At 37.5% G+C, this 22,776-nt stretch overlaps 1 protein-coding gene across 6 annotated transcripts in view; it reads left to right on the top strand.

The window, feature by feature from the left end:
* ITSN1 (intersectin 1) overlaps positions 1–22,776 on the top strand; it is a 120,934-nt gene that overhangs the window by 18,982 nt on the left and 79,176 nt on the right. For all 6 annotated transcript variants that reach the window (XM_052673855.1, XM_052673854.1, XM_052673858.1 and 3 more), the window contains 4 exons: positions 8,296–8,355; positions 12,778–12,870; positions 14,892–14,955; positions 21,370–21,530. In XM_052673855.1, coding sequence (XP_052529815.1) covers positions 8,328–8,355; positions 12,778–12,870; positions 14,892–14,955; positions 21,370–21,530 — 346 coding nt within the window. In that variant the 5' untranslated portion in view covers positions 8,296–8,327. The remainder of the gene's footprint in view (positions 1–8,295; positions 8,356–12,777; positions 12,871–14,891; positions 14,956–21,369; positions 21,531–22,776) is intronic.

Here is a 22,776-nt window from a genome sequence, read left to right as displayed (position 1 = left end):
AAAGCATCACTGTTTCGTTTTGCCTAAGATAAATAGCAGAACCAATCTTCTTTATCTGATTCTGTTAGCATTCACTATAACTACAAATGAATACTTATTGACAATTGAGATCACTGCTCAAGTACGTGTTTGTAAAATAAGACAGACTTTGAGAGTCTAAGAGAACATGATACTTTCATATCTAGCAGTGTGCCATGCATTTTGTTGTCCTTCTTACTTCTTGAAGTAAATGCCTGGCTATTATTAAGGTTATCTTTCAGCTATAGTATGTATTTCTAAGTCCATAATTCATGTCTTTCAGATTTTCAGTATAACAACTTCAGTGATGAAGGGGGAAAAGTCAGAACTTCTCAACTGCAGTTATGTTAATGCAGCTTTTTACTGTAAAAAGCACCTGTGTAAATAAAGACAACTATTGAGAAATGAAGTTGTAAGTTTTCAGAAACTTCTTAAAAGTCTATTCTAAACAAACAAACAAAAGACAACTTCACACCTTACAAGGTCTGGTGGTTCAGAACGAAGTCAGCAAATACTAAAGTGAAAATAAACCAAGATTTTTATTTTATTTCTCCATGAATATTTTTAGAACTAGTCAAGTGATACAGTAGATTACATTCAATCTTTTTAGATGAAGGCCTGCCATCTTTTTAAAAAGATACTGTAATTCAGACAGAGTTTACTCATGACTGGAATTATTGGATGAAATACTGTCAGGATTAAAAACTGTATGTATGTATATAATTAGAAACAGCAGTTCAGATAGTGCTGGCTAGACTATACAACAAAATGCTCTTGTCACTGCAGCCTGTGCTTGCTTTCCTCCCAGTGTTAATTCCATTTGATTAAATTGGGAACTGCTTAAGGGAGAGGCTTTTGCTTGCTTACATAGTCCTTAGTGTCCTGAAGTATTTTAAATACTGTGCTTGGGAGCTATTTGAGTACTGCTGGTAATATGTAGTCATCAGCATATTTCTTATCAGGAGGAGGTTGCTGAATGTAATCACACTGGAAGATATTGGGTTATTTAACTTTCTATTTCCAACTTGATCATTTAGTTTATCTGCTCCTTCTAGTTCCCTTGTGCAAAATATGTTCTTGTGGTTCACGATAAGAATGAAGTAGGTTTCTGTTCCAAGTTACACTATTAACTTCTACCTTGAATTAGAATAGAATAATTGTTCAGATGGAAGGGAACTACAAATCAAGTCCAACTGCCTGGCCGCTTAAGGGCTAACCAAAAGTTCAAGTGTGTTGTTAAGGGCATTATCCCAATTCCTTTTGAATGCTGACAGGCAAGGGGCTTGAACTACCTCTCTGGGGGGTCTCCCTGAGGTCGTGTCTTGCCTTTCTTTTTTTCCCAGTCTTTACCTGTGTCCAGCCTTACAATCTCCCTCTTGTTCCTCCAGGAGGTCAGCAGCACCTCTAGTTTATAGTATTTAGTATTATAGTGTTTAGTATTGTAAGTGAACTTGCTAAGAGTATACTTCAGTCCTGCATCCAGACTATTGATAAAAGCATTAAACAAGACTGGTCCTGGAATTAAGCCCTGACAGATGCTGGTGACAGTGGCAGCCAGATGTAGTTCAGTCTAAAACATCCCCGTGAGCTCTGCTGTTCAACCAGGTTATCGCTCCAAAACTTTTCCAAGAGCTAAGTTTAGACTAACATGTCTGTAGTTTCCTGGGCTTTCTCTCATACTTATTTGGTTGCTGAGTGTAATGCTGGCTAGCTTGAAATGAGCCAGGACCTCCCCAGACTCCTGTGACTTCTGGTAAATTGGTGAGAAAGGCCCAGCTAGAACATCCACCCTCAGCACTCAGGTGTGAATGCTGTCAGGTCTTATAGACTTACAAATATTCAGATCATACAGCACGATTTCAGTGGCCACAAATGGAAAGTTGCTGTTTCCCTAGTCATGGTTCTCCAACTCGGAGGACCAGAAAGCCCAAGATCTGTCATTAATATTAAAAGCTGAAGCAAAAAAAAAAAGGCATTAAATCCCTCTGTATTTTGTTCTTCCTTATTTGTTAATTGACCATTTCTGTAAGTATCAGTGCAGTGTTTTCATTTGACCTCTCCTTGCTACTAACATACTTAGAAAAGCTTCTTTTGTTACCTGACACAGAGGCCAGTGCAAACTCAGATTGCTTTTTGGCTTTTCTCATTTTCCCATTACAGATGTAAACAGCAGCTCTTGAAGCTAGACCATGTTTCCAGAGCTCATGTATTTTCTTGTTCTGCCCTAGTTCCAGGAGAAGCTCTGTGCAGGCAGGCTAACATTCTAAGCCATTTGCTTGATATGTGGCACAGTGGGATTGCCTGCTCCTGGACTGTTAAAAGGTGGTTCTTGAAAGGCAACCAACTCCCATGGGCCTCTAAATCTGCTTCGACAGATTCCCAGGGGACACAGCTAACTAGCTCCCTGGGAAGCTAAAAGTTTGCTCTCTGAAATTCCAGGGTGGCAATTCTGCTGACCTTTTTTCTCATACCCAGTTTATGTCTGGGAAATTGAAGTCTCCCATAAGGATGAGGGCAATTGTTGCTATCTCATCTTTCCCTTACATACAGCACCTGTTCTGCCTGTCCTTCCTGAGCAGCATATGTCCCTCTCTTCCAGCACTTATGGAACTCATCCTACCAAGTCTCTCTGATGCCAATGAGGTTGTAGTTCTGAGAAAGAACCAAAGCTTCCATTTTGCCCCATTTGTTCCTCATGCTGTGCATGTTGGTATACAAGCATTTCAGATGTGCTCTGATTCCATAGGATTCCCTGTGGAGCAGCAGCAGAGGCAACCCCTTAAACCCTGCCATCCCCAGGCAGTGCCACACCAGCCCTTGGCCAAAGCACAGTGTTCCTAATGGTATCCCCTTCTTTAGTTGCTCCTAGTTTAAGGCCCTCAGTTGGTCTCGCTAGGCTACAAAAATCTTTTCTCCCATTGACTGCCATTGCTTCCTGAGCTTTGGGATGGAGTTTGTCATTCTTGTTTGCTTCAGAAAAATAATGCTAACACTAGTAAGAAGGTACTTGATTGCTTCTCATTCATTGGAAGAAAAATGGAAAACGTTTTCAGAGAACCTGTGAAGTTGCTTTGAAAAAATAATCTTGAATAAAAGGATATCATGAACACATTGCTTACTGGTTAAATTAGGAATTATTAATGTAAGTATTTTCAGGTTAATTGAAGAAATGAACTCACACCTGAAAGTGTGAGCTACTATAGCTTGGAAAACCAAGTAGTGTTTTGGCGAGAGGGAAACAGGAGAAAACAGCAAGCCAGTTATTGGTCTGGATAGCATAGAAGTCTGCTGTCTGAACTTTATTAAAGATGTCTCTGAGCATTAAGGGTCTGATTTGACCAAGAATGTTCTTTGTAACATTTCTCTTGAACTTTGACCTAATGTGTTGAAGAAATAAAACGTATTTGGGGCAGTGTATCCCTTAGGCAGCCAGAAGAGACAAAAATCTCATAGCTCCTGGAAGAGGTTGAGATCTTTCTTCCAAAACAACTCATAGCAGAGTGACAGAACAAGATAGGATGACAGTGCAAAGCAATAAACAATGGCCATAATTGCTTGCAAGTTTATTGTACACAGAAACATCATTTTTGTTATTTTTCTGGGGCTTCCCCTGCTGTTGTCAACATCAGGTTGATGAATGTCTCAATTTTTCCTGTTTTTAGGAAGTAAGGAGTTTGATCTTTGCAAGAGTCCTGAGCAATTTTCTGATTTGGAGCAGAGCAAAGAGAAGAGCCCTTTGTTACAGCACATTTTGCCTACCTGCTGGGCTTGTAGTGATTTTTCATCCATTTGTGGCCAGCTTACTCTTTTTAGCAAGAGATAGATACTATATTTACAAAAGTAACCTTCTCAGCCCTTTTGATTATTGCCACAGTAATGTGAACAGCATCTGCAACTGTCCCTGGCCTTGTTAGTCTGCTGCTGCTCAGCAAAAAAACACAAGAAACAGTAGACGTGACATCTTCTGACACCTGGGTGGGTGTTTCAGGATAGTAAACGATTCTTGTGAAGAGCTGAAACTCTGAAAAGTTGCCGGAAACTGGTAACTGTATTCATGATCTGATCTCCAAAGAGCGAGAGTCAGACTCCCTGTGAATTCCTCAAATTATTTTCCAACATCTATCTAAAAAAAAACAGGCTTTGTTGAAACTCTTGATGTCCTTTTATTAATAGTAGTCTAAGGACTTTATCATGTAATGTGGGAAAGCAACAAAACCTGCTGTTAGTCTGTGATACTCTCACATGACATCCGGCTTGGGGGTATTTGGCCATAACTTGGAATTCTTGAAAAGGATGTGGTTTATCTGGTTTTCTTTTTCTTTTTATACTTTTTTTTTCTTTTTTTCCTGTAGGATGAGGAAGGTGACCGATACAGTAATCCCTGAAGCAACTTATGTTTTGTATGCCCAACTTATCTTGTGAATTACTGTTTTGGAATAGAAATGTTATGTGGCATTTTGAGGAGAGTAAAAAAAAAAACAAAAAAAAAAAACAGCTCTTTTTTTTTTTTCTAGTGAAACTTTTCCATTCAAGACCAGGCTGGATGTGCTCTAGGCAGCTTGGTCTAATAGTTGGTGACACTGCATTTGGTAGGGGGGTTGAAAGTAGATGATCATTGTGGTCCTTTCCAACCCAGGCCATTCTATGATTCATACCAGGAATTTCGCACAGAAACAGTTAAATTACACTTAAATTTATACCTCTTTTTAATTTTTTTAGGGTTTGGTTTTTTTTTTTTTTTTTTTTTTTTTCCAATTTTGTACATTAATGTTCTTCTAAGAGCACAGGCAACTTTGAATAGAAATAAAAGCAAAGTTTTGAGACGTTGTCTGTATGTAACGTATAGCAGAGGGAATTTTTGTACATCTGATTTCTGTATTTAAGTGTTGTTAATGTCATTGTTTTCAACCTAATTACTTTTCAAATGTGATTTCAAAATTGTTTTCAAAATTTGAAGTAAGATGTAAGTACTTAAGTTTACATCACCACCATGCTCATGTATGGAGAAAACTTCATTTTGCTCTGAAGCCCATGGGGAATCATGGATGGGAGGACTGGGTTTATTCCGGTAGGGTTGATTCAGTGGAAGAGAATCTGGGCTGAGAATCTCTCCAAGTATTGTCAATAGAATCATAGAATGGCCTGGGTTGAAAAGGACCACAATAATAATCTAGTTTCAACCCCCCTGCTGTGAGCAGGGTCACCAACCACCAGACCAGGCTGGCCTTGAGTAGATAAGTTTAACTAAAAAAAACCCTGCTATTTCATTTTATCATCCCCGTTATTTTGATAATTAATACACTCTTCCCCCACTTTCCTTACTGGAAGTGGGCACTTCCAGTCTTTATGGGCTTTTCACCTCTGTATGCCAGAGAGGTAATACGTTAAGCTCTTTTTGTGGGCAGGTGAAGATGAGTTGCTCAGAGCTTTCTATTGCTCTTTCTAAAGGAAGCATAAACTATGTGAGCAAAACAAAATATTTGATGAACTCTTAACATTTTATTACTTCCAGAATTTTGCTTATGATGTTGTTATGGGTTTGAGGCTGGCTTTCTAAGGACAGTGCTTACTAGCAATGCAGTTATGGTTCCCATTATGGTCTCTTCTACTTCCTGCTTGAGTAACTTCTGAACTCTTGATCAACTGCAATAAAATCTGTTAGAGGATTAAAAAAAATGGGAAAGAAAAAAAAAAAAATGCCAAAATGAGAATCACAGATTCACAGAATGGCCAGGGTTGGAAGGAACTTCAAGGATCATGAATCTCCAACCCCCCTGCCGCATGCAGGGCCACCAACCTCCACATTTAATGCTAGCCTAGGCTGCCCAGGGTCCCATCCAACGTGGCCTTGAACACCTCCAGGGACGGGGCATCCACAACCTCTCTGGGCAGCCTGTGCAGCACCTCACCACTCTCTGTAAAGAACTTCTCCCTGACATCCAACCCTAATCTTCCCTCCCTAGAAGTCCCTACAAATATGAATACTGGTAGCTCATTAGAGTGAACCTACAGTTTTTTTGAGGATAACTGGTATACTGTTTTGCTACCATCTTTCTGGCCCCTACATAGTTTTTGTTTCACCATGCTACGTGTTCTTGTTGGGAGGATCAAAGAAGGCAGAGGAAAGAGCTCACGCAGCAGAGATTGGAGTGTGAAGAATACTGATTTAAACCAACTTGTTACTACTTCAGAATGGTGTTGCAAATTGAAATGTCAATGCTTGTATTTCCATTACAATAATTCTGAATACGCGGTAAGTTTATAACGTAATGAATATGCCAGATGGTTTTCAGATAAATAATATCTGCTCTCCATCCCAGAGTTCTTCAACCCAAACATTAATCAACCAAAAAAACCTACAAAGTTACTCAGCATTAGAGTGAATTCTTATCTCTTTTAACCTTCATTTTCATGTGTAAGAAACCCTGAGCTGCTGGAATCAGCTGTCTGCAGTTGCAGAGTTTAATTTCTGCAAAGATAGAGCCCTTGGGTATGTACCCCTTGGGGCTCCAATGAAATGTAAAATGAAATCTCTGGTTATGGAAGATGGATGTAATATTGACAATAAAGAGCAAACAAATTAATCTCTCACTGGAGAATATTGATCTTTTATTTCTGTTTTAAACTCTAAGTTGTCTTCTCAAGTCTGAAAAGAAGTCTTGTCTTTCTGCTCCTATCCTCCCGTGTCTGCCTGTCCGTCTGCATAGTGTGGGAAATGGAAGCAGGGAGAGAATCTCTGCTCGTGTCTCTCCTGCTCTCTTTTTGACTTGAGTGTAAAAGCTGCCTGTGCCATACAGTTCAGTGTTACATTTGTGGCAGTTATGAGAACTCTTTTCTTATAGGGTTTGCTTGTAGTTTTGAAAAATAGAAGCGTAGTAATAAAGATAGTGAGTACACTTCAGAGATTGGAAATGCCATATGGGTACATGTGTGATTTTAAACTTTTGAGATGATACCTTCTGTGCATGAAATTAGTATTGGCCACGTTGTCTAGCATTTGGGTGAAGGTTTCTGAGTTATGTACCATGCTTGATTGCTTTGCCGAATTATGAGGGAAAAAATCAGTATTTTTTTTCATGAATTGCAACTGATGGGGAGACTGATGCACAGAACTGCTGGGTTTTTGTTGTTGTCATTTTATTGGTTTTTGTTTTTGTTTTTTTTTTTTTTTAATTTCTTCAGTGACATCTGTGAAGTGTATGTATAGTAGGTTCCCAAGTTGGAAGCTAGAGGAGTATGTGGGAAGTGTGAAAGGGGGTTGGGGAGAGGGGAACAAACAAGAAATTGAGACAAAAGGAAATTGTTGGTGCAAGTTAATGTCTTTTCTTAGTGATATTGATAAATTTCTGCTGCTGCTCAAGCAGTCTAAATAATTCTCCTTCTGATTCTGCTTCCTTTGCTTTTCTCCTGTTGCCTGGAAAACATGAGTGGAATCTAGTAGGACAAGAGGCTGCTTTCGCATTGTTTGGTGGCTCCGTGGCTAGCTATTGTCCCCTCTGCTCAGGCAATTCATGTCAGTCTTTGTGTGGAGCAAGAAAAATGTTTTCCCTCTGCTTTTTTTTTTTTTTTTTTTCTTCATTAAAGATTAAATTTCTGGACTCTAGGCTGCTTTTATTTGAAAAGCAAGCAGTGTTAAGAGTATCACCCACCGACTAAAGTGTTTTTCGTTGCGATGTCAGCTTTAGCACTGTATTCATCTTATTGAATTTGTGAGGTGATTGAGGGGTAAAGGAGTCTTGCCATCTAGTTTTTTTTTTTAAATGTATTTTGTTTAAACAAAGGAACTTTCAGCAAGGCAGTGCATTACATGATTTTTTTGGTCAGGAGTGAAAAACAGATCTCTGCCAACGTTGTATGATTTCAACAGTTGGAACCAGAGCCAAGTTTGCTCTTTAGTAGGAGTGGAGCTGTTATACTTGGTAAAGTAATGCAGCATTGGACAGTGTCACTGAGATCTTGTCAGTTGTGGCTGACTTAATTCTGTTCTTTACTACATTGCTGATTATTTATAAATGAAGATCATTTTTGAAGACGTTGTTTGAACAGAACTGAAACATAGCTATTTTCTCCTATTAAGACACTCATGGATGTATAGGGTAGTGCAAGAAATTAAATATTTAGATCTTACATAAGTAGCTGTTCTTACAAGTAACATTTATACTGCTTCTTCATTGCCTTGGTTTGTCCTATACTAATTGATTATATGGTGGTACAGTTAATACACTGAAAATGGAAGATGCTGTAATTGTGACTGTGTTTTTCTTTTAAAATTTTCAGGCATCCATTAATAAGCTAAAAGTGAAAGAACCATGGCTCAGTTTCCAACACCTTTTGGGGGTAAGTTGTATTCTGATATATTCTTATATGCAAAAATTCTTCATGAATGCGTTGTGTTCCAAATATGTTCTGTATTGAAGTGTTTTTTTGGTCTTGCATCTTTCTGAAGCGAAACTTTACCTTACCTGCCTTATGATGTTTTTGCAGACCCATTAGAAAACATGCTTGAAATCTTGCAAAGGCATCTTGGGAGGGTCAAGCAGAAAAGCTTCACTGTTTCCCTTTTTGCACATTGTTCCATTGCAGTCTTCAGTTTGTAACTAGGGCAGATCCAGGGGATTCAGCCACTAACAGCAGTGCATATCAGCATTCTGAAGGTACCTGGTCTTATCTGCCTAAGTTTCCATGCTCAGGCCTGTCTTTTATTTATTTATTTATTCCCCCCCCCCAGAGGAAATTCTAAAATGCTACTTAAGCATGACAAATTCTTGCTTCACAAGCACTGTTGGTGGTTGAGAAACCGGTGTGATTTTTGTTTTAGGACTCTTGGATTTTTTTCGTTGCTAAAGCGTATGGCACATGCCTTTGTATGCCATCACTTCATACATTGTCCCAAAATCTGTGTTTGGATTGGAAATGAAATGCTAGTAACTATCAGAACTTGTTTGATTCCACTTGAATGATGCATCTGTTGTGGACTTTTTTTCTGAAAACGCAGATATGATTCTCATATGTATGTATATGTTTATGCGGATGCAAATATACATAAATAAACAAAAATGCATGTATGTGTTTATATCTATAAATATATAAATGGATGTCTAGTTTTTGGGATGTGAAATAGCTAGGAACTAAATTTCTGTCTGGTGTTAAAGTTTCAGTAAGAGACTTCAGTAAAAAAAAAAGCACATTGTTCAAAGTATGCTAGAGAGAGACCAGTTGTTTGGATGCAATCTCTGCCACTGTGAAAAAGCACATAAAACATATCAGAAGAAATTTATCTTTGCAATTGCACAGCCAGAACAAATATATAATAGGAAGCTGCCATTCACTGCCTTGATTACCCGTCCCTTTGGAATTACATCTTGTTTGGTGCCAGACGTACTCAGTTGTGAGCAAAACTGGCTACTGAAAGTTTTCATCAAATAAAGTCACTGATCAAGTCCTGTAGGATACACCTCTAGGTTATATAGAAAGGTATGAAAAGCTTCCTTTTATCCTGATTTTCACTCTCTGAGATCAGTCATGATGTGAATGGAATCTACTGGTTTGGACTCATATTTCCTTGTGTTTATAGTTAGGGCTGTGCTTTGCATGCACCCATATTGAAACACAAACATTCTTACAGAAACTCTTGTCTTCAAAGCATTTTAATCTACTATCTTCAGAGAGTTCTTATTGCATTGCAGATGGATACCAGCTTTCTTTTTTCAACTTTATGTATTACCATTTGATCTTGCATATGTTGTCCAGGATCTTGTTAACTGTACTATGTGGCTTTAGGAAGGAAGGAATTTACATTTCTTCTCATACAGCTTTTCCAATCTGGCTGCTCTACAGCAAGTAGCTTAAAATAAGCATGTGGTTAATGTAGTTTCTGGAGTATCTTTAATTTCAAACATGGTGTGAGAGATGCCTGTTACAATATTTGTAATTAAACCAAATCTACCAGGCAGCATCATATATACTCTGTGGAAAAATTACATGAACAATCTAAGATTGTTATGAGAGGAAACAAATGGGATTTCTGTCATTTACTGTTACCTGCAGTCACTGTTCAAGATGCAGGTGAAATTTATGCGATCTCCTTCTGGGGAGAGCTTTTACTCCGAATGTGTAATCTCTAGTATTCACCTCCATGCAAATATAAATAGTTCTGGTTTTGTTTTTATTTCGCTTCTTTCTTTTTGAAGAATATTCCAGTTTTCTTGGGGAATGAGAACGGAAAGAGCACAGCACCCACCATTTAAATTGGAGTGACTCACGGACGTTCTGGAACACTGCTCATTTTAAGGATGACTATTTAAATGAAGTGAATGTGCATAATAGGCTTTTTGTAATTGCTGGGGAGAATGTGGTGTGTTCAACCTTCAGTTTGTTTGTTCATGAGAAGAAAATGTCCATTTCATGTATGAGAATGCACTGCATCACTTTTGCAGATGTGATGATTGCCAAGCCTTTTATAAGAAGAGAAGCTTAGAGCGCCTGCTGCTGCCTTCAAGGATAACTTTCTGATGAGTCAGTTTTGTGGTTTGGTGGCTGCTTCCTTTGCATTCAAATATATTGCAGTGCACCGCAACTTCTACAGTGGCATCCAGGATCTGAAGCCATGAATGATGTCTTAGTGCTGGGAAAGATCCTACTTCATGCTCTCCCGTGGATCTCATTGTTTCCTCAAATAGGAAAAGATGGAGATGAGGCATCAGAGATGCCATTCATAGCCCTCCTGAAGAGACTATTACACTTGCTTGACTTAGCTTCAGCTCTTTTGATGTTCATATCCCCCAGAGGAGATCTACAGTTTTAATACTGACCAAATCTCTATCGGGAAGAAGAAAATACAGTCATCTGTTTTAGTTTCAGGGAATCCAGAGAAAAAAGCATTAGTTTTTGTTTTGAAATAGTTAATAACATTTTTTTATTATCTCAGATCAAAAGAGTTTTAGTTTGGGGTTTATTTCTTTTGGGAATTGATAGGAGGAGCTGTTTTTTGCTTTTTTGTGGTGTTTTCAGTGGGGGAGAGGGATACTGGAGTCATGTACACCTCAATTGGGCTAGAGCAAGTCAGAGGCTCATTACAAATGCCATGGTATTTTTCTTTTATTCAAACTATATTCAAGAAATTTTCTTTGCACGTGCACCCTACTGCATCCAGCTTTTTGATCTTATGCCAGACAAAAGCAGTCATGTTTCCATTACAGGCAGATGCTCATCTGCTGTTAGTTGGCCTAGGCTGTATACTGGTCATAAAGTCTTGGCACCATTTTTTTTCTCCTGCCAGAAGTTTGCAGGGGAGATTATTGCTTATACTGTTGTCTTTCGGAACATTCATATTCAAACGAGAATCCAATTTAATTCCTACAGGCAGCACAGCTCTGAAAGCTGTTTACGGTGCCTCTGTTTCTTCGGAGTACTCCTGAATAAATGGATGTCCTTTCTTTGAATGAGTTATTATCAACCTGCCTTCTTCTAGAAATTCATAGATTATCTGAAGCAGAGATGAGAATTTGTTATGAAAAATGTAGTTTTTATGTAATTAATGAAACTTAACATTTAAAAGGATGTTTCTCTCCCAGTTGTCCATTTTGTTTTCTCTCAAAGTACATTTTGCCACATGAAAGTAGTTTTTAATTAGAAGACATTTAGGAGGCAGGAAATCCTCCTGTTCCTCTTATCTGCTGAGTTTGTTTCTGCCTCACCCTGCAAGCAGTTTGAAATGCTTGCTGTAAAGATTTGTGGGCCCTATTGCCTGAAATTGAATCTCTGAGAGTTTAGTGCTGAGACAGAGTGAATGTTAACTCTCCTCTTTATTCCCACAAAACAGTAATTCCATTAACTTAGATGCCTTCAGATCATTGCATGTGTATACAGTAGGAGTTACAGGAAGTTGCACCAGCAGAAAATACTTCTCAGGATGTTGAAATCACAATGTGTTACTGGTCTACAAATTGTTGAGATGAGTCTGCAATACATTATTAGTGAAATGTCTGGAAGAGGGGAGAAACTGCTGAAAAATTGAAAGTAGAACTAAGGAACACGTTGTTGGAGCATAGTCCTGTAGAAGATGTGGTAAATCTCAATGCAAACTAAATGCTTCCAACTTACAAGCGTGGTGTGAAGAATCTGGGCTGCGTAACGTGATCTGATTACTCAGACTTCTCAGTTTCAGAGGAAGGATGAGTGTATTCCTGAACTGCGTTTCTCAAATGGTGCTGTTGTTGCCTGTGAAAATTGTTAGCTGTCTTGTAGTATCACACTTCTCCTAGACAGGTGTGGAGTTCTCCACTTACAAGAGTACAGAACTACATAATATACATCTCATAATTGACATACCTTTTCAGTTAGAAGAACTCGAGTTGCGTGGTATGTGCTCTTTGAGGCAGGTGGCCCCTTGCCCGCTGAATATTTAGTTTTGTGACTTTTCTGTGTTACATCCTCTGATGTTGTCTTTTAACAGCCCATTTTAAAGTTTGATTGCACTGTAGGTAGCCTACTTGTGACTTAAGATTCCCCTGAGCCAGATGAGTGAATCAATGCTCAGCAGTCATCGTAGTTTGTTAACATGTAGTTCTACTATGATCACAAGTACCAACTAGCTGCTTAAGAATTCATAGAGCTTTCAGCTAGAGACTTTGGAGGAATAGCTTCTGCGTATTTCTCTGTTGTTTTCATAAATCCAATACGGGATGATATACTCAGAAATAGGGAAGGTTTTTTTAGACAATATTTTTAAATTATATTTCTGCATCTCTTTTCAACTAGGCAACCTGGATATCTGGGCTATTACTGTGGAGGAGAGAGCTAAACATGATCAACAGTTCCACAGTCTGAAACCAACATCTGGATTTATCACTGGTAATGGAAGAGATTTCACTTCTAATTTCATTTAACTGCATCTTAGGTAATTGAGCCTAAGTATGTACAGAGCTGCCTAGGAGAAAGTAGGGTGTAAGAATTTAGAAAATTGAACATCTCTTGTTCACTTTGCATCACTTTGTATGTCTCACTGTTGACTCCACCATTTCTGACACTATACTATATACACACACTATTCCTGGTTTATGCCACTTGATTTTTAAGTACAATTAAAATTGTTTGTAACTAGCTTTATAAAGCAGTTCTGTTTTGTAGAGACAGCTGCTAGTGTAATAATAATTCAGGATGTGGAATCACCTCGATTCACAGTAATATTTATAGTGTTTCTAATGTCCTTAATGAAGTAACTCACTGTCCCGAGTCTGGCTGAGATGGAATTAAACTTCTTCATGGCAGCCCATATGGTGCTATGTTTTGCATTTGTGACTAAAGCAGCATTAATAACACCATTTCGGCTGTTGCTGACCAGCACTTACATGGCCTCAAGGCTTTGTTTGTTTCTCATGCTGCCCCCTGCAGTAAGTAGGCTGGGGGTGGATAATAAGTTGTGAGGGGACGCTGCCAAGTCAGTTGTCCTAAACCAACCAGAAACATATGCTGTATTGGCATGCTCAACAAAAACGACAAAAAAAATAGTTTATAAGGGTTCAGTTGTCTTCCAAAGTAGCTGTTGCTCAGAAACAGACTGGGCACTGGTTGCCTGTGTGAGGTGGTGAGAGTTTTTACCTGTGTACTGCTTGTATTTTTTTTTTCCATGTTTCAGTTATCTGTATCTTGACCAACAAGCTTCCCAAGTTTTCACACTTTTCCAATTTCCTCTCATCTTGTTTTGTGGAGGGAAATGAGTGAATGATGGCGTGGGTCTTAATTTCTGCCCGGGAACAACCTGCTACACTGACATACTGAGAGAATAAGAAGTCTATTCAAAAAATTTGTCAATTTAACTGAAGTCTGATTCAGAAACTGTGCATAAAGTAGTGAAATTGGTGTGGATGACCTCTTAAAAAAAATCTAAATGGCAAAAGTTGGTATAAATTGTGGCAAGCAATTCTGAAGTAAAGGCTGCACAGTTCCCACTAATTTTTTGTTAAAACCCACTGATTGCTTTGGCTTTAAAGGCACTGTGATGTCTGCTGTTTTGTTTTGTTTTACTACATTAAAATATCTTCAGTCCTATCTAAACTCTTACACTCAATGGAAGTGTGAGGCATATCAATGTGTTACCTTTTTTTGCTGTCTAATCCATCAAACAAATTTCCAGAGTATCAAATCAGTATCACACATCACACTAGTGCATACCTCCAGTTTTATTGTTTCTGCTCTGTTATGTGACAGACTTGATATAAAAATCTGTTATGGTTCAGTGTGCAAGTTAGTACTGGTTTTACTGAGTTCTTCTGATATTTAGTGCTATTTCTAGTTTGTTTACAAATCTCCTTTACAGGTCACAACATTTCCAAGTGCCTGATTTTTTTGTAATTGTTTTTCTGTTCTTACTTTGAATTCATACTTGAAAAAATGAAATGCACTATTACTTTCATTAAAGGTTGCTTGTCAGACTGGCATCAGGATGAAGACCACTTCAGTTAGTGCCAGCTGACTGGCACAGTACTAACAAAAAATCAGGAAGTTTGTATTTGTACAAACCTTGGGAAGAAACTTTTTTTTTTTTTTTTGTTCTCACAAAGAGTATGTTGCTCAAAGAGAGCCACTGACACAGATTAGGGACTGTGAGTTTCCCATTTTCCTGAATGCTTATGTCCAGTTGTCTTCAGGTGCTGACTATTGCAGAGTGAAACAGCACACGCTTGCTGCAAGTATCTTGCAGGCTCTCAAGTGACAAACCCAATTTAAATCTCTTGTTCTGTTGTGTATGTGTAGCATTAAGTATTTATGGCTTTACTGTTGCTTCTGATTTAGATATTTTGATTCATGATTTCCTCCTTACTCTTATATGTATTTTTAGCGTTTTCTGAAATGATATCCTGTTTATTTTATAGGTGATCAAGCTAGAAACTTTTTTTTTCAGTCTGGGTTACCTCAGCCGGTGTTAGCACAGATATGGTGAGTATATGTAGTGGGGGAACATTGTAGTTGTCAGTGTGAAGCTAATTAGTACAGACTTGGACACAAATAATATTCTGTATGCTAGCATTTAAAATCACCCATTTTGTCGTGTGTGCTTCCTGAAGTCTACAGTGCAAATATGCTTTCTAGTATAATTTAGCATGAGTTTTTAAGTTACTTTTTCAGCTATTGGAAGTAGCCATCCTACAAATGGCGTTTCTGAAGTTAGTGATTTGGAAACTTCATTTCAAACCACTAAATGCTTTCTGCTCTGTTAAAACTTCACTAACAGAATTATTAAGCATAGTAAGTAGTAGTAAAAACATTTATTACTGGACAACCTATGTAACACCAGCAAAATTTGTTACTAAATTAAGATTGGCAGTAGACTATTTCTGTTATAGTTAGAAATACAGTTTGAAATCTTGACATTTTTACTATTTCTTGGTGAACTTAAATACCTTAAAATGTGCATTGCTGTGTATTACGCATCACACACATTTCTACAATCTCCCAGTTCTTCGTGCTGGAGAATTTCCTCTCCAAATTACATGAACCTTCTGGATTCAGAAATGCTAACTTACATAGGCTGTTCATTATAATTTTCATTAGTTGTGTTCCTGCAGGAACTTTATTGATTGGAAAAAGCTACAAGAGCAACTTTTGGCAAATGTGTTAACTTTTTCTCTGATGTTATCTGTTGAAAAGAGAGAGTGGTCTTTTGCACTTAGAAAAACTTTTTGTTGTAATAAGGGCTTCTAAAAGCAGAATCCTACACAGAATGGAGAAGGAATGTTATTTTCATTCAAGAAAAACATTTGCTTTGGAAATATGCATGCCTTAAAGAAGGGTTGAGTTTACATGGGTTTTAAATAAATAGTTTATTTTGGTTTAGAATTACTTTTGTCTTACAAATATCAAATCTGATCTGGTTACCTTAGTTGCAGGGAGACTCAGTGGAAGTTCAAATGTCCCTGTGGAACTTCTCTTGCCTCTTAATTAAAAAGCAAAAGAAGTTTTGTCTTAAACAAAAAAGCCTTTCTTCAAAATCATTCCATAGGCATGAGCTTTAAATAGGTGTTAACAAAACTAAACAGTTGTAAATAGTCTGACTTAAAAATCTCTTCCTCTCTGAATTATTCAGTTTTTCAGTCTCTTGAGAGGGAGAGAATCATTCCACTAGTTCTGTAGTTGTCATAGAGACAAGACCTGAACTTGCACAATTTTTAAATAAAGCTGAACTAAAACTTATTCATGCTGCCTTTGTAAGTCATACAAAACAATGTAGATATCTCTCCTTTTCACTATCTCTTTTTCAATTATCTCTGAATTAAGAGAAGTAATTACGCAAGTGAAAATCTAGATCACTTGTATGCATTCTCAGTTGGAATTAGAGTAACCAAGTAAGACAGTGTTTTCATAGTGGTTATAAAAATAAGAATCCTTAAAAAAAAAAATAAAGAAAAATAAAAAGAGAAAAAGAAAAAATAAAAATAAAAGAAAATCCTTATTTTCCCACCACTTGAATTATTTAACTCTTTTGATGAATCGGTGAATGCTAGTAACCTCCCATGTATTAATACTGTCCCACAGAAACAATAGCAGTCAGACTGTTTAGTGACACAAAGTCCATTTCAGTCGCCGAAGGATGTCACAGTGTGTTCCAGACCACACTGAAAAATGTGGATCATTGTTTGCTTTAACTCCCAGAGTTAAGACTTGGAAGTGGCACACTTGCTTTGTGAATCTAGAAGTTAATAGCAGTATCCTAAGGCTACTGTTCTGAATTTGAGCAACTTATACAAATCTTCAAATTACTTTTCTGATCCTAGAAATGTGGAATTGTATGCATATTGAGTGTTGCAAGCATTTTCTTATTTTTAATGATTGTACTTACTTGAATACAGCTTATTACATCAATAACAGATGCAGACAAGAGCGTAGTGTTTGTTTTGTAAAGGAATCTTATCTGTCTGTGTGGCAGATAATAGAATCGTATCTATGTGTAAATAAGCCTATGCTAATAGAAAGTTTTGTCTGTTTTGTTGGCTGTGGAAGTTCCTATATAGAAAAACACAACTGGGAAAGGAATTGTGGAGGGGATTGGCCTAATGAGTGACTGGCCAGCTTTCTGCAGAAAAAGCAAGCCCTCTGTGAATTTCCAAACATGTTATCTCTTGAGAGAGAGTTTTGTTTTAGTGAGCAGTGTAATGACAGTAGCTATCTTATGTTTTAATTTTAAATAAAACTGCCATTTTTCTATCATGGAAAAACACTTCAAGAAACACCAGCTAGCTGAAGCATCAGTTAAATGTCTTCTTCAGGGGCTGCTTTGAGGATATTCTGCAGTTGGCGGAACTGCTTTCTGAGATGCACCTCCAAAGAGTGTATCTTCTTTTAATTTTAATCTGGGTCCTCAGTATAGCAAATTAATGGAATTATTATGGTCTGTCAAGTATGGTTCTATTCTGTCCTTTATAAACTTTGTAGTATGCCAAGCTGGTAATGTACTAAGAAGCCTCTAAGTAAGCTTTGAATCTAGAGCGCAATGGCTTGAGAGATAGCTGTTTTTAAGTAGGTTATAATCTGGCTTTCTTCTAAAGCTGTCCTGAGTGGTGGCCTTTAAAAGCATTTTCTGTGTAGCCTGTCTCTCTTGAATTAAATGGGAAGGAAAATAATCAATGCCAGCTGCTTTCATTCACTTGGAGTTATTTGTTTTATTTGGGACAAACTAAAGCTACTGGTTGACACTACTTTTCCCAGACATAGGCTTCTTTCACAAGTTCACAACTTAATTTCATGGAGATAGATATTTTGTAGCCTAATAATAAGCTCATTTGAAAGGAAAAAAAATGAGTGCGCGCTTAGTTTCTGCCTTTTATAGATGCAGAAATAATCAAGTTGTTTCTGCGTTCTGCAGAACAGAAGAGAAAAAAGCAGGGAGAGATTTGTAGGGAAAGAATCTGATCAGCACCTGAAATCAAGCATTGTGATGAAGCCTGCTGTAATTTTTATCACAGGCATGTATATGAAATGCAAGCAATATTTAGTCAATGTTTAATCCATTTACTGCTCTCCACAGGTTTCCGGTCAGACGTTAAGTGAAACAAATTTAAGGGCATTACATTCTTCCAAATTTCATTATAAGCAGAACAGTGTAATTAGGTAGTGTTTACTGTCAGCCACTTGCTGCCTTGAAGGTGATGTTTATTCAAAAGTAGCTCTGTAATCTTAACAGTAGGACAACTAGATTCAATCAGTAGAAATGGAACTTTGTCCTGTGTATTCACTAAAGATTTTGCCAGAAAAAAGCAGATTTTGTTAACAAGCTGTAAAAACTGGTATAAATTTTGTGGCATATACTTTATTTTTTTTTTCCACTGAAATTCATAGTCTTCAATTAACTAACAAAGTCATTGATGCAGAGTAAGTGAGCTGAACCAGCAGTAAGACTGGTGCATGTTAAAGTTTCTTAATACTGATCAGTTAATGTTTTCTCACGTTGAATGCAAGGGCTTACGTGTTCTTACAATAGGTAGTGTCTGTAGAATGGAGGTTGCCTACAGTAGAACTTATTACTCTTATGCATTTTCATGGCCTTGTATTTCACCATGCCTTTGCTTCAGTGATGAAAGGCCTTCACTTGTATAAATCAGTTTTTGTTTTGTTTGCATGTTTGTAGAAGGCACTTAAGTTGAAAAAATAAGAAAATTGTAAATAAATCTTTGCTTAAATGCAGAGATGTAAGGAGCATTGAAACTATTAGTTTGAGTTGTCAGTGCTAGTTGGTCCCAGTGGAGCTGGCTGACTCCTCCATGTGTTGAGGAAGGTGTCTCCTTTGGGAGGACTACTGGCTAATTGGAGTGCAGTCAAAAATCTGCTAGAATAGGTTTCTCCAGACTCTCTCTGACATTGTATGAACATCTGCATGTCTTCTACCTATATAAACCTGCTTTTGTTCTCCCTTTTCCACTAGGCATTCGACAGGAAAATGACTAAGCAATCACTGAACTAAACTTTCATTAAAAAAACACACCTTTTCCCTACTGATATTTTTGTGTTTTCTTTAGTTGCCTTCAGTAATGTGTTTTGTCTGCTTGTAAGCATCAATTAAATGAAACTAATTGTCTTCTCCTAGCTTCCATTGTTTTTTTAACACTTTATTTTCTAATGAAGTTATTTTACCCTGTTTGTTTACTGTATGTTGGTTTAATTTCTAATACAAAACCCACAGAAGAGAGCACCTCAGAAAATAAATTTAGCAATTAAGTTTCTGACATTCCCACTCTGCACGTAACTTTTTTCTTCTTCACCTGTGAATATTTCAGGCTTGTAAGACTTGCGGTATATTTTTCTCCCAAGTGAGACTTTTAGAAATCTGACATCACTGTTCATAGGTGGTAACGAATGTATATGAACTTCTTTGGGTCTGAAAAGAAAAATGTATGTGAGGAAGCAAATTAAAATATCCTGAGAAATCCTGTTCGTTATAAGCCCGAGTTATGGTCACATTCATTATTTACTATTACTGCAGTCTAACCTTGCCACTCCTAGGAGAGAGGCTTCCTCTGCCTTCACTAGGGTTCTCTCACTCATTTCTGCAAGTTGCATGAAAACGAAAGCATTACATTTCTGTTTTACTTTAGCCAGCCCATTGCTTCAGGTGGTACCAATATTTTATTTGCTCTTTGTGGAGGTGTGGTCAGACGCTGAAACTTCAGAGCATGGTGCTCCGCAAGGAACAGATACTCATTCCAAAGCTGTACATCTCTTGGTCCAGTTTTGCCATGCTGGTTTTGTCTTTTCCTTTTGCTGGTTGGACTACTAGACATGAAGTCTGACTACTGCATTAAGCTACTTTTAACTGAATATTAGTGAAATGAATCACATACTAAGCTGTGAAACTTGAATCCAAATTGCATTATGCTGTGTGGATCCCAGAACCAATTTTGACTACAAATTTGGGCTTTCAAAAGCTAAGTGGAATTAAAGCAAAGTTTGAAGTTACTGTAAAGCAGACAGCTTTGATATGTAAATTAAACTTCACTGTGATACAGAGCTTCAGAAGACAACATTTAGATATTCACACAGCCAAAACTTGTTCTTGAATGGAATGTATGTATTAATTCAGTATTTTAGAGGGAGTGGTGTAATGCCCACTTCTCTTTGTGACTGTAAGTCCCACCATCCTCTTTCAGTTCACTCTTAAGACTTTCATCTTTAAATAATGCTGGTAGATTCTTGGTAGTTTTACTTTATTTTACTCCACTATGGTCAGAAGGTTGCTACAATGGTGAAAATGTCTTGAAAGTATTAGTTTATCTGGTTTTCACAAAGTGCTACTGGCGGTCTAAACAAGGGTAAACACTTAAGATATGTGGTTGATCTGCTGAGATCCGAGGTTTCTTTTCTTTTTGACATGGACTGGGAGGGTTTTCATTACTTCAAATGCTGTGCCACTGTGCTTACCAGACTACCTACTTGTTTAAATATCAATTATAAATAACTGTCAGTTTATTGCAGTACTGTTTTAATAACTTTTGACATACATGTATGAAAACTTTTGTTGATGGAGATTTGATCTAGAAATAAAAATCTTTGTTTAGCTAAGCTGCCCAGGTCCTTTACATCCATGACTTGTAAATGTATGTGTGAACTTAAAATGTGTACTTCATTCTTCAAATAAGTGCAAAAAATTAGCATAATTTGAAAATTTAAGCTTACATCTTGATTACATCATTAATATGCATTTACTGTGTTTTCTTGGTGTTTTTTTTTTTGTTTGCAACTGCAGGAGCTCACATTCTTCCTTCTTCTCCCTCTCCCCTCACTCCTATTCCATGCTGAGCTCTGCTTTCTTAACCATGGAATGAAAACACAAAACAAGACAGTTTAAGTCGGACTGCGCTGAATGAAAGCCTACACAAGACCTAGTCTCTATGTTTTGTCTTTTGTACTATCTTTTATGTGGAAAACTGTTTGTACACATAATGGTGTTTAGTAAAATGCACAAATTCAAAGAACGTTTTGTTGTAAGTTTAGCTGAAGTACTAATTTGCAGACTCAGTCGTATGATTGTCTGTGGTTCTGTTTGTAGTGCCATTTAGTTTTGTGTGATTTTGAAAAGTTTTTGTACAGCTACATTAATCCTTTCTCTCCATTTGCTTTGTTGTAATTCCTCCAGGAGTTCAAAAGTGACTTTAAAACTCCTCAGTATTCAGTCCAAGAAAGAAATCAAGAAGCTCTTGGTTTAAACAATGTCTTGTTTGATAACTGTTTTTACCCTGGCATGATTATTTTTGAGTGAATTTTAATTAGTCTTGAATATACAGGTCTGTGTGTGCATGATTCTAGGTCAGTCCCGAAGATAATAATTTAAGAATCTAACTGTGAAAACTGTGTATTTTATAGGGCTTTAGCTGACATGAACAATGATGGAAGGATGGATCAGCTGGAGTTTTCAATAGCTATGAAACTTATCAAATTAAAACTACAAGGCTATCAACTCCCATCTGCGCTGCCTCCTGTCATGAAGCAGCCACCTATTGCTCTGTCTGGTGCACCAGGGTTTGGTAAGCTCTTTGTTGTCTATCTAGTTAGCTTGTATTGTAGCAACCTAACTATAATTTGATTTTCATTTTGCAGTGTCTGAAACAACAATGCTTGGACTCAAAAACAAATGCTTTCACTTGCATGCACATGCTAAAAGAAAAATGTCAGTGAACTTTGAACACCCAACTATGCTGTATAAAATAAGCTGAGGTCCTGTTTGCTTCAGGTCTTTGACCGCTCCCTGTATGTTCCAAATGGAACTACCTGAAAGGAGGTGGCAGTGAGAAGATGTTAATCTCTTTTCTCAGGTGACAAGTGGTATCACATGAGAAAATAATCGTAAGTTTTATGAGGGGAGGCTTAGATTGGATGTCAGAAAGAATTTCTTTCTTAAGAGGATGGTCAAACACTGGAACAGGCTGCCCAGGAGTCCCCATCTCTGGTTGTGTTCTAGAAACTATGGATGTGGCACTAAGGGATGTGGTTTAGAGATGGGATTTTGTAGGTTCAGCTGAGGGTTGGACTCGATGGTCTTGAAGGTCTTTTCCAATCACAGAAGTGATTCTGCAGTTCTATGTTGGAAATATCTAAATGAAGCTGAACCTCATGTTTTATACCTTGATATTTTGCCATAATTAGAGGTTCTTTATCTTTGTGATTCAGTCATTGCTGTGACTGTAGTTGAAGGATGCCTGAGAATTACTAGCATTAAGAAAAGTCCTATTTGCTAAGTTATCACTTCCATAATTTTACAGTTTTGATTACTGACTAAGAAATAAGTGAAATTGAACAAAACAAATGCTGCTCTAAGTAAGAAAAGGTGTAATAAAATTCAGCTCTCCAAGAAATCCAGCAAAATATATGATTTTCTCTCTTGTTATTTACTATAAACTCAGCTGCTTGCATGCATCCTCATTCTTCCCATTGGCATGACCGGACCTTCTTAACCTCCTTGTTATCCATACAGCTGTGCTTACACCTAAAATACCTCATTACTATGCTTTATCTGATTAGCTTTGCAGTGTTTCATCTTCACAATAGTCTGCAAGCAGTTATCCCAGAGCTTGTTCCTTTCTGCTGTGGCTAAACGTGGACTTTGGGTTCATTATTCACTGCAACCTGACAGTACTTCCTTTAGTTCAAGGCAAACAGTTGTTTTCTTCAGCAAATGCTAATTAATTTCTTTTTGTCAGTGTTACATTCAGTGTGATCTTAAATGCTTACATTATAAAATGGTATTTTGTTCCCTCCACACTGTTTTATGTT

Source organism: Tympanuchus pallidicinctus, unplaced genomic scaffold (genome assembly GCF_026119805.1).
Source record: "Tympanuchus pallidicinctus isolate F22 unplaced genomic scaffold, pur_lepc_1.0 scaffold14, whole genome shotgun sequence".
Classification (NCBI taxonomy): Eukaryota; Metazoa; Chordata; class Aves; order Galliformes; family Phasianidae; genus Tympanuchus; species Tympanuchus pallidicinctus.
The sequence above is the reverse complement of the archived record's forward strand: the minus strand, read 5'-3'. Positions and strand labels throughout refer to the sequence as shown.